Consider the following 13,134-nt stretch of genomic DNA (forward strand, 5'->3'; position numbering starts at 1 on the left):
ATGCCAATAAATGTTAACATGCTCAAACAACAAAATATGGTTCCATGTATTGAGGGTTGCCACTGCATATATGTACATTGGTTGGTGGTGGTGGTCAGTTGGTGTAGTTATAAATAAGTGGGCTTACCAGACCTTTTCAGTTTGCTTTTCATCTCTGCTTGAAGTTAACAGCTCGAGTTTACATTAGCCGCTGCAAGCAATGCTCCCAAATCTCTGACCCAAATTGAAGCAGTTGTCTGTAGTTGTATTGCGAGGGATGTAGACACCAGGTTTTGACTAGGAAGAATTTGTGACAGTACACTGTCATTGTCCTGCATCAGTTTTTATTATTTTCTATAAAACTGTCTATCACGGTTATATGATATATATTGCAATATATGCAATATAATGCTAATTTGGTAGAGTACTATTTTATGTTCTATGTAACATCAGATAGGTAAATAACATCATAATTGTAGGTGTTATTAAAGAGCATCTTGGCATGCTATTATTAGCAATCAGCTGAAAGCACAGCCTAACCTGACGATGATTCAGCCTAACCTGACGATGATTCATTTCATTATGGCTGCCCTGCACTGCCTCTCGTCAATGAGAAGAGTCATAGTCGACCAACTTTTCATTAGTCTTTTAGTCGCAGAAAAAGGAAAAAGAAACAGTCACCCTCCATTTGGGAGCTGTGCCTTATCTGTGGGCTTGGACGAAGGTATCAGTGGGACCTGGACATGGACGTTTTCCCTTTTATTATGAAGTTGCTAACTGGAGCTGCTAGTTAGCTCTGTTAGCTGTGCATTGCTAATAAGATAAGTGCTTATAAGAATGCTAGAATTTGGTTGTGTGAAGTTGAACAAGACTTGTCTGGTGTTATCTTACTGTGTTGAAACAAATAAACAAAATATGAAATAGTCTGTCTCTTTGCTGGTTGTTCCAACACATTGAGATTATCTGCTTTTGCCATTAACATTATCAATAACAGTTGGCGCTCTTTGTGTGTTCCCCCCCAAAATGTTTAAACGCTTAAATTGTTATTGTAAACGTGTTACGACTAGTCAACCAATGACTTGAACAAACAACTACTAGTCAAGGAGGAACACGTTTTGTGTTGGGTAGCCTTCTATTTCACTTCATCACTTCAGTCCGATGGCGTGTTCATGTTAGCTAAATTCTATTGATAGCAGGGAATAGTTTATTTTGTTTTGTTTTTCTGTTATTTGACTTACAGTTGCATCCATCTCACCCACATTTGTCTCCATTTGTGTTGCAGTTTTTTGTGGAAGTTCCAAGGTTTCTAGCTAGCTGTGCAGGAAGACGATGTACCGACTCTGAATCCCAACTACATAACTGTGATGGTTGACTGTTTTGAACTGGCACAAGCACTCCATTAGCAATTCTTCATTATCTGTCTCTCTGTCTATTCCTCTATCACTGTCTTTTTCTCCCTGTCTTCGTTGTATTCCCTGATCGCTCTCTGTCTATAGTTAGACCTGCTGATGGGAAGAAAGGTGAATCTCCACCTTCTTTACTAGAAACAACCCTCTAAAATGCTGTGTGTGCGTGTGCGTGCGCACGTTCGTTCGTTCAGGAGTCGCCTTGTGGTTGCCGAGGATGTTGGGGGTTTCTCAGGGGAACAGTTGCCATGGAAACGTGCACCGGTCAGTGTTGTGTTACCACAGCAGTACCGCAGGCGGGGGAGGTGGAGGGAGTGATGTGTCTGTGACCTCGGGGGACGAGGGAGGGGGGGAGGGAACCGAGAGAAAGAGAGAGATAGAGCGAGGTTAAAGGGTCATTGAATTTGATCCGTGTGCTGCACAGCAGGACTGGAACAGACAGTAAGATGACTCCTGCTGGTCCTGGAAATCCTGGAATATCTTGGGAGAGTCGGGAATGTGTTGAATCCTCTGGAGAAGTCCTTTGAACTTGAAGCTGTTCTTGGGCGTGTCTATTCTAAAAAAGGCCAAGTGTGTCTTTCCACACATTTTGAACTCAAAATCTGACCTTTTTCCATTCTGTAAAACAGGTTGTGTCAACCTTTTTTAGGCCTGTGACCCCATTTTTTGATCCCCAAAGTCTCCTGCCCCCTCTTTAACATTTCATAAAGACTACAAGTCTGTTTTTGCCCTGAAGCTAACCAGCACTACCAGCAATAACATGCCCTGAAGCTCCGGGTTTTAAGGTTAAAAGTGTTCTAAGTCCACAAGGCGCCAATGGGTCTATTAAAGGAACAGTTAACCTAAAAAATAAAATTCAGTCCTTCAGTCTACTAACCCCTATGCTGGGGGAAAACCAAAAAAAGAAACCACAAAATATTTCTGGATCCTCACGGCAAAACAGTATTGCAACTGAAGTATTTGGGAACTTAAAATGTAACAGATAAACATAAAATGGCCCAATACAGCTCGTCAGGCATAATCCACCCCTTTATCTGAAATCTTCACTCAAGCTGCCAAACTGAAAGTGTTACCATGTACCCCATCTGAAGTGGGTGCATGAGCTCGACTGCATGTCGAGGATGTGAAAAAAAAAAATTCAAATGCATTTCAGATCCCAGGAGATCCCCAGGTCCCAGAGACTTCAATTACAGCACGTTACCTGGCTGTTTAAAGCAGTTTCAAAGTCTTTAATGTGTTGTTTTCTTAAGTTTTAAAACAAGTGCCCAGCTACTCCAGCTGTTTATGCTGCAATGCTGTTTTGCTGTGAATCTCCAGATATTACGAAAGTTCACCCGACTTTCCGTCGGCATGAGGATGAGAAGATAATGACTGAATTTTCATTTGTCAACTGTTTCTTTTAAAAGAGGTTGACAACTATTTACTCGATGTCCACAGCAAATGCTAATTAACATGAAAACTTTTATTTTTTTTTGTTTCTTCCATCATCACCAGCTTTTTTAGCTTGTTCTCTTGGAATTCACTTCAGAAGTTTGCCGTCAAGGTTGTGTTAGCGCTACTGAAGCATCCCTCCATTCAGTCCACACCAACTCTGACCTCCATTACAGCCTCATTGTTCTCAGAGGCAGCTGTCCTCCTGTCAGCATCGCAGCACCTGAGGAGCTGAGAGCACAGTGGCACGACTAATTGTCTTCACCAGGCCGTGGAAAATGTACTGAAAATAATGTTTGCCAGAAGGTTTAAAGCCCTGATCAAACAGCAGAGATATGCAGTCATTAATAAGTTCACAACACAGAACAGGAGATTTGTATAGTTACTTTTTGTTTCATATTTTTGGGGGGCAGGAAAGGGCCACAGGTTGGATTCAAACCATGGGCCCACTGCGGCGAGGACACAGGCTCTATGATGTACAATTTGAACAACAGCTTATGAGTGACGCATTGTTACATAAAATTAATATTAATATTTTTAGTTCCACATTGATGGACACGTCCTGTATGTCAGTGTAAAATCAGTTTTAACTAGGGATCAGTATTGTTCGTATTTTGTCAGTATCGGTAGCTCACTGCTGTTAAAAATTTTAAACAACCAATTCAAAATGAGTCATCTCTGGTCGTAAGGACAAGCCACACTAATTTCAAAGCTGTGCTACCTACCTTGACTTGGAAGTCTGGCGACGCTGTGGCTGCTGTCTGACGTCTATGGGAAGTGAATTAGAAATCCTTCAAACCAACGCTGTTTACTGAGTAATTATCTACAGTCGTATTTTCATAATGATGATATAACAAGTATTACATTGACTAGAGGAGAACGAGATGTCACACAGTTGTAATTTGGCTAAGCCCCCTCAGCATTGGTCCCTGTGTTGCTTTGTGTTTTCATGATGCTCCTGGTGTTACCCTCTTACATGCAGATACCGTTTGACATGTATTGCGTCTAGCCACATTTAATTGTGTGCCCGTGCTTTTGAACGATTTGCCCTGTCAGTCACGACTGCAGAGAACAGGATGTCAACACTTCTAACCACACGCTAACCACATTTTAGTACAGAACAATCGGGACCAGTGCCACTTTATTTTTCGGTCCTCAATAACATCCCAAATTGTAACTTTTTATTTTCAGTATAAAATAAACACACCAGCATTGTCGTGATATACAACACAGTAGACTGTAAACTGTACTGAACATTATAGCACTTCTCACACGCTCACTGTGTTGTCCTTCTCATGGGGAGATGAGTATAACATAAGCGAAGTGATTGGATCCCTCTCTTTCTCTCTCTCTCTATAAAGCTCTCTGTCTCTGTCTCTCTCCAGCAGCAGAGTAGCTGTTGTTTGAAGGAAGACACCTGTATTTATCCATTAGCTTTAAGTGCTGAGGAAATGTCACTGAGTCGGTGAAGGAGTCCCACTGTCGCAGCATGGGGCTGACCAGACAACACACACACGCACACACGCGCACACACACACGCACGCACACACACATATACACACACACACACACACACAAAGCAGTGGCCATGACCTTTCAGCTCTCCTTGAAGTGTTTAAAAGGCTTTAACACAAAGGAAACGGGGCGAGCTGGAGTTGTTAACCTGCACTCAGAGGGAGAGAGAGAGAAATAAAGTATGTCCACTCAGTCTCCATCTTCACTGCTGCGTCTAATTAGCTGCTTTTTTTACCTTAAAGACGCAGGTCAGCAATTCCGGAAACATTCTTATTAGCTCTCTCTCTGATAATCAGTCGAGAATGATATAAGTCTCGTTTTTCTGTCTAAGTAGGTGCAGAGCTGGAATGAGGACATGGTCGGCTTAGCTTAGCATTTAGACTCAAAGCAGGGGGGAATAACTCCCATAACTCTGTCCAAAGTATAAGATCAACTACAAACTCATCCGCCAACTGAATGTCAAGTTATTACTCGGCAAAAAAAAAACCAGCCAAGAGTACTGACCACATCTGTCAACCCGTGATGGCTGGACATGGTGCACAGAAGTCCTAACAGACAATAAAACATGAGCGTGAAGCTTTAATCATTGGGATGGAAGACTTGCAGAGATGCAGGGGGGGGGGAATAAAGGAGGCAGTGAGAGAGCCTGCGAAGCTCGGCAGGGAGGACGAGTCATCCTGGGGGGGGGGGGGGTCGGTGGATAGAGAGGCGCTCTACATACACTTCACACTCTCATATTCACACACACTCGATTAAACAAATTCCCCAGCATTGTTCCCCCTCACACGCATGAGCACACACAGTTTTATGGGTCAAACTGTGTGCATGTGTGAAGCAGCTGTTTCTTTGATCACTGAACAGCAGTCCCCATTTCCCCTCTCTCTTCTGTCTCTAGTTTGCTATCTGCCGCGATCGCTCAATCTTGTCTGTTCTTTTCCCACTCAGTGACCTGCTGCTGTTAAAGATCCACCTCCTCCTCTTCTCTTCTCTTTTTGTCTCCTCCTCATCTCCTTCCTCTCAGCTTTTTCTTTTTTTCTCCTCCTCCCTCTATTCCACCTCGTTTTTCTCTGCTCCTACTCATCACCTCCCTCCCTTTATACCCTCTCATCTCTTCCTCCTATTCACTTTTCTTTTTATTCTCCAGTTTATTACCCTTTATCCTTCCTTCCTTCCTTCACTGGGTGGATGAAGTTGAGTAGAATAAGTTGAATAGTTGGGTATTCCTCTTTATATATCTTCTACATACTGTTTTGTAATGGATATCTTATATGAGATTTCGTTACATTTGTGGAACATAAAACACAAAAAATGTTCAAATATTAAAAGACAAGTGGGAGGTATTTTCACACAAGAAGAATTGAAATAACCACGATGATACATATTGGAAATGTGTGTCTAAAATTTCCCAATAATAAATCGAGAACAAATGATAATACAAACGCTAAAAGGGAATCTCATCTTACATGGAAAACCATTCATCATTTTATTGATAGTTATTCAAATGAAACTTGCAAAGAATTATTTTAAAAATACCCAAAAAGAAACAAATGATCCAAATTAGAACATGGATTGAGGCTGAAAGAGCGGCGCACCCACAGTGATTCAAAGAACAGGAAGTCTGTGTTTGAACCATGAGGGGAGAGCAACAGAAGCAAGAGAGGAGTGTACCAGATCCTGGAGGTTAACAAGGCATGCTGGGAGCTATGTGTCATGGCTGACATGACAAGCTTGACCTTGGAGCAGAGTGGAATGCCTCCCCCCAACATCCACCCCTCCTCCACCTCCCTCTTTCCTCTTTTTCCCTCTGCTCCTGCATCTCTCTTTCTCATTCCCGCGGCCAGAACAGATGAGTTGTCGGCCCAGCCTCTGTGTGTGTGTGTGTATGTGTGTGTGTGTGTGTGTGTGCGCGCGTGTGTGTGTATTTGCGATCAATCACCTCAAATGGTACATGTATCTGTAATTACTATCCAGAGATTTGGCTAATTCTGCTGTACAACATTTCACCCATACAAAGTAATCCGTCAAGAATATGCAGCATATAGGGCATTTAAGTGGCACATTGAACAAGTTTGCGCCTCCTGACTTGCATGATTTGCAAGGTGGAGGTACCACATGAGGTGGAGGTCCCCCACAGTGCATAGTGATAGTGAGTTACTTGCTGCAGATGTGTTATGTAGTATGAAGTGGCCAAATAAAGGCAAATTAAGGTATGCATTTCGAAGCAGTTGTGTAGGGGAGAAAGTGTGCGCTGGATAGAGGTAGGGGCAAGTGAGACGGAGCGAGCAGCGCAGAGTGGCTGTGAATGCGAGCTGAGCAGAGGAGAAGCAGTGAAATTGTCAATTAAGCGGTAAGCACTGATTACATTAATTACATGCATTGCATTCTAAAAACCAGCCATTCGTAACCTGAATGGCAGGCCTGAGTTAAGCTGCAGCGGTTCACACTGCTTCAACTTTCGAAAACGGTTTTTGCTGCGTAGAATCTCGGGTCTGAACTGTTGTCTGAAACGGCACTTCTCAAGCACAAACTAAGACCACCGAGCCCCATTTGATAAGACTTTGTCCATGGGCTTTTCTTTGGAACTGTTGTGCATCATGTCAGTTGAGCTCATGTGGACTGAAATTGAACTGAGAGCAGGGGCGAGCTCTGTTTATGTAAGAACATCCCTCAGTCCTTTTATCCAATCACAGCAATGCATCCATTATGTTTTAATTAAGTTCAATTAAGTTTTTATCACTTTAACGTTTGAGATGGATAATCAACAACCAGGCTGTGTATTGGCCTTCTGTCAGTGTGAGTGTGTGCATGTGTGTGATGTAAAGCTCTACAGAGTCATTATGTTGAGCTGTCAGCAGTGTGTGAGCAGGTTAATTGGAACATGAAGCACAATGTTAACCAGGATTAATCAATGTAATTGCACACATTGTAATTGCAGTTTTTTATTGGTGCGATCAGGGTCTCCTCATGAACCTCTGTGTAATGGTTCTATTATTATTGTTATTTTTATCTTTTTTATTTTTCATTTAACCCAAATGAGATCATTTCTGCTTTTTCGCTGATGTGTTCTACCACAGGGGAACACTAGGGTGAGGTAGTGTGAGCGTGTATGTGTTCGCTTGTGTGTTATTCATTAATTAGGGCTGTTTTCCCAGAGATTAGCCCAGTGTCGGCTCTGCTACCTTCAGTCGCTTCATTCATTAGCGCAGCATCATTCATTAACCCAGCCGCTAATGAAAAGCCACTCTTAATTGGCAATGAGGAGATAAGGGCTAAATGAAAACACTAAATATACAGGGGGCAGTGGTGTGTGTGTGTGTGTGTGTGTGTGTGTGTGTGTGTGTGTGTGTGTGTGTGTGTGTGTGTGTGTGTGTGTGTGTGTGTGTGTGTGTGTGTGTGTGTGTGTGTGTGTGTGTGTGTGTGTGTGTGTGTGTGTCTATTAATTCTCTAGATAAAGAGGAGGCCCAGTAAACCTTTATTAGCTACTTAACCAGGACACTTAGCCTGGTAATAAGGATCAACACAGAAACCTGGTGTCATGAACTCACTAACACACGCACACACATACACATACACAGTGGTGGATAAGAAGAGTCATTGAAATACCACACAGACATATGCTAGTGCATGTACTCTTGGTACATGTGTGCATGTTCTATTTGAACTGCATCTACTGTACCGCAAACATAGACATTTTCTTTCTTCATCAACACATCTTCACTCTTCGCTCTTCAAACATTTAACACACATATATACGAGTGCAATGTCGATACAGCAGCATTACTGCGCTGTGATTAAAAAAAATCTATAGTTCCGTGCAACATGAAAAAACGCACGCACGCACACACACGCACACTCTCACACACACACACTCTCACACACACACACACACACTCACACGGAGGTTTGTCTCAGTCATGAGACAATACATGCTGATATTTGATATTAACCCACCTCTCTCTCTCCTTCAGCTGGGACGGCCACTGAGGCCTCCCCTCCAGCCCCGCCTCCTCCTGAAGCTCAGCCAATAGAAACCAAGGCTCCCGAGGAGGAAATGGATGTCACGGATGATGATATCACAGCAGGTAGACACAATACATTGTCTCATTTAATTACTAGATTTTGTGATTAGATGAAGCAGATTTACTGTTTATTTCTTTGTTAGAGGGATATCTATTTTTACACTACTGTAAAAACTCTACAGTATCTATTATGTAGCCTGTATTGAGCCTGCCTGGGGTCTTAGGGCGGATTTACAGTTGCAACAACCAAGGTGGCCTATGCCCGTGTATGCTTTTATACACATGTGCTAGTGTTGCTGGTGGCGTTGAGTGGACAGTGTTTCTGCAAGAAAGGCTGACACCAGGCCTGAGACTCATAGTGCAGCTCTGGAAGAGGAGTATAACCCAAAAAGAGCAAAGGCTGGTTTGGCGGTGTGTTTACAGTTCACAGTCCACTGTATTGGCACCCGCTCTAAGCACTGGGAGAAGCTGGAAATGCAATGCAATGCCACCAAGCTAACAATCACAGTTGTTGTGGTTAATTGATACATTTCTAGGGAGGTGCACATCAGAGCCACAGCAAAGGCTACGGCATAAGGCATGCCTCTATGTAGAGATTCAACGCAGAGATTCACACGCTAATTTATTGCTCACTTAGGAAATGGCATGGACACCTGGAAGCTTGGTGGCAGAAAGTTATATCCTGCCCAAGGATGATTTGCTATGGAATGTATGTGAATGTGACACTTATATACATGACACAAGTCGTGATAGACTGCAAGCTCTGATTAGTCGGGGCTGAACATGTACAGATTCAAGATTTCAAGATTCAAGATTTCAAAGGTTTATTTATCACATGCAATTATACAAGTACAGCAGCAGTGAAATGAAATTGAAACCACTCTGTCGACTGTGCAAAAAAAAAAAAAAAAAAAAATAGCGCAAGCAGAAAATAACATTTAAATAAGAAAATAAAACTGAAAAAGAGAATAAAATAACAGACTTAAATTTGAATAGAAAAATATAAATACATATTATAAACAAGAAATGTATATAAATGAGACAATGACAAAAGTATTTACAGAAGAAGACCGTAACCCAATGGGTGATATGTGTGATATATGGTGTGTACTTAGTGTGTGTTATGTTGTCCGAATGGCCTGAGGGAAGAAGCTCCTCCTCAGTTCTGGCCATGACACTGTGTAGGCGCTTGACAGAAGGCAGCTCCAGAAACAGTTCACGGTTGGGGTGGTGAATGTCCGTTATAATCCTGGTCGCTCTGGAGCTGCACCGTCTGATGTAAATGTCCTGAAGGCAGGGCAATGCAGTTCTTGTGATGCGCTCAGCACATTGGATCACTCTATGGAGAGATTTCCGGTCCTGGGTGCTGCAGTTGCCATACCAGGCGGTGATGCTTCCAGAGATGACAGACTGGACAGCGGCAGAGAAGGTTCTCTGCAGCCCTGTGGAGATCTTACATTTCCTCAGACGTCTGAGGTGATACAGACACTGCCTAGCCTTCTTCACCAGTGAGGTGATGTGGGTTGTCCGTGTTAGGTCCTCAGAGATATGAACACCGAGGTACCTATAGCTGCTCAGCTTCTCCAGCGGGGTCCCGTAGATCTTTAGTGGTGTGTAATGGGAACCTCTTCTTCTCCCTGCTGAAATCTACCACCATCTCCTTGGTCTTGGTGATGTTCAGGTTGAGGTTGTACAGTAGTGTGTTGGCCCAAACAGGACAGGAATCTTTTACTCTAAAATCTGACATAGTTACGATCTCAAAATCACTTCTGCTGCTCACATTTCACCCTCAAGTTTCTGTGAAATATGTAATATCTAAAAGTAAGGGATCATTTCCCCCAGTGACCTGTGGAGCCTCATCTGGTTTGTTGTAAAAAACATTAAAAACTGATTTATCATTTATGTATAGCTGAACTCAGGAGTCTTGCTCTGGTGACTCTGAATGTAGGTTAATCATTATCTGTGTGTGTGTGTGTGTGTGTGTGTGTGTGTGTGTGTGTGGTGTTTGAGAGAGAGCATGCGTGTGTCACACGCGTGATTCCAGTGTACTGTGACCTGCATGGTGTTAAAAACAGTTTGGTGTTTAGTACGCAAATATTCTCTCTCTCTCTCTCTCTCTCTCTCTCTCTCTCTCACTAACACCCACACACACACACACACACACACACGCGATAAGGTGAGGATAAACGTATCCCCATGACCCCTGCAGTACAGGTAGAAAACTCACATACACACACACTCATACACTTTTCCACTCCAATTATCTTTTGTCACCCTTCCCCGAAAGTTTAACAGTGAAAGACACAGACAGAGAGGCACACACACGCACACACACACACACCATCAGGTCTAGTGTTTAGTGGTATTTTCTATTCATTTCTATACATTTCTTCTTTCGTGTTTCTTTTTTCTTTTTTTTCCCACCAGCTTCGGGCCAATAAGCCTTGCTTTACTTTCTCTTACAGCAGCTGATCATCATCACCTCATTAACTATATCGGAGTCTAAAGGGAAATTTGCATTCTCCCAACAATGATGAATTCGAGAAAAAACACTGTTTCACTGTCTCTTCACCGTCTTTCCTTCCTCCTCCCTCCATTCTTCTCTTGGACCAGTCAATATCACAGATGTGTCTGACAATTTATCATTTCTCACAGCTCATTTTTCTCCTATTGACAGCAGTATTTTTTCATTCAGTCTCTGTAGTATTCAATCTGTTAGCAGACGCCTCAAACACAGAGTCTGAATCTCTTCTATGCTGTGGAGGAAAAAACTCATTGAGTTTCCAAACTTTTCACCTCTGATTTCTTCTTCCACTGTCTGTCTGCCAATTTGTAAACTTTTTTTTTTGCAGATCAATTTTGAAAAAGAAAAAAGGGAACAAGGATGTGCTTTATGTGCATTCTACGGCAGTTTGCAACACATGGTCTTATTACTGCATACGATCAGCTCTGTGTATTGGAATCAAACCAGCGCACAAAGCTGAGGTAGAGATGCGTGCACGGAAGAAAAGCCCACATTGTTGGTCAGAAGAATGCACCTAATTTTAAACTATATGAGAGACTTTGGTATCAACAGGCTTTTGGATATGTGTAAATACCGCAACGCCAGCCTCTTCAAAAAGGTGGTTGTATGACGTGCTTAATAATGTTAAGCACGGCCGCATGTAAACCGGAGTATCAGTGGAATATTTATTTACATTAGCTGTATAAACAGCTTAGTCAGAAAGTTTAAAGGCAAAATCTGGAATATAATTAATACAAATTCCCAGGTGCAGCCACCGTTAAAAACATGTAGAAGAGTTGAATGGATCTGAAGTATTGGACCAATCCCAGATGAGCAGTGGGCAGCCAACATACTGTGCACAATGTTGGCTGCCCAGTGCTCCTCTGGGATTGGTTAAATGAAGAAAATCAACTTCACTATGTTAAGTATATGATTGCATGTGACAAAAAACGATTCTTCTTCTAATTATTATTTTCATGACCCTACCTTATTGATTTTTTTTTCACGATAAATCAAATTACTGTAAAGGATGGTTTGGGATTTTTTCCCCAGTCTTTTATATTACACCTCTCATGTGCCAGACATACATGGCTGTAATCATTCCTCTTTTGCGAAAATGAGTGAACAAATAAGTGGAAAGGGAGGAAAACAGCAGAAAAAACAAGAGGAGGAAAGGAAATAGATGGAAAAGGAAAAAAGGAACTGAAATGAGAAGAGTAGGAAACATTAAGAGATGGAAGTAGGAAGCACAGGGGAAGAGAAAGGAAGAAAGGAAGGAGGAAATGGGTGGAACCAACAGAGGAAGAGGTGAGAAGAGGAGACAAAGGAAAAAACGACAGAGATGTCGACAGCCACAGAATCACTTGGCTGCAGGCTGTTACCACGGCGATAGACTCATCACCTCAGTCTACTGTTTCCCTTGTCACACGCGCACACACACACACGCACGCACGCACGCACGCACGCACACACACACACACACACACACACACACACACACACACACACAGAGTTCAGGATGTGCTGGTGACAGTTGTTGCTCGGTGCCTCAGTTGCAAAACATCCTAAACCAGAGCACACACACACACACACTCACACTCGTACAAGCATAAACCTGTGTGTGTGCTGTAATTATGTCCCTAGCAGTGTCAGGGGATGTCATTAGGATCCACCGCACCCTCCTCGTAACATGCACACACACATACACATCCACCTTCTATCTCTCTAGGTTTCTATCTCTCTTGCTCTCTCACTCTCTCTCTCTTGCTCTCTCTCACGCACGCACGCACCCACACACGCACGCACGCATGCACGCACACACACACACACACACACACACACACACATTTCAGTTTAGTTAATTGAATCTCTACTGGCATGACATTTTGATGGATGAAAATGTTGCCAAATGTACACACAAACAAAGTATAGTAAATAATGCATACACTTAATAATTAATAATAATAAAGCAAAGCGTGATAGATTCTTAATAAAGAAATACTTATCAGGACAATTTTGTGTGTTACAATTTGTAAGACCAGATTTATGATGAGTTGGAGCATATGGCAAGTGAAGTCCATGGATTTTGAGTACAGCGTGTAAACAAAATAAGTACTGAACAACATCTTTGTCATTTAAAAAACTATATATACATTAATTTTAGCATCAGTCACAAAGGCAACTGCTAGGGGCATGGATAATTCCTGGATAACTGCAGCTTTTGCATTTTTATACAGGGAACTGGATAATTCCTGGTATTTTTAAAGCATGTTCTCCTACA

At 42.4% G+C, this 13,134-nt stretch overlaps 1 protein-coding gene across 3 annotated transcripts in view; it reads left to right on the top strand.

Annotated features, from left to right (window-relative positions):
- wdr7 (WD repeat domain 7) overlaps window positions 1-13,134 on the top strand; it is a 125,063-nt gene that overhangs the window by 53,859 nt on the left and 58,070 nt on the right. For all 3 annotated transcript variants that reach the window (XM_030435490.1, XM_030435492.1, XM_030435491.1), the window contains one exon: window positions 8,300-8,413. In XM_030435490.1, the coding sequence (XP_030291350.1) occupies window positions 8,300-8,413 (114 nt within the window). The remainder of the gene's footprint in view (window positions 1-8,299; window positions 8,414-13,134) is intronic.

Source organism: Sparus aurata, chromosome 12, assembly GCF_900880675.1.
Source record: "Sparus aurata chromosome 12, fSpaAur1.1, whole genome shotgun sequence".
NCBI classification, from domain to species: Eukaryota; Metazoa; Chordata; class Actinopteri; order Spariformes; family Sparidae; genus Sparus; species Sparus aurata.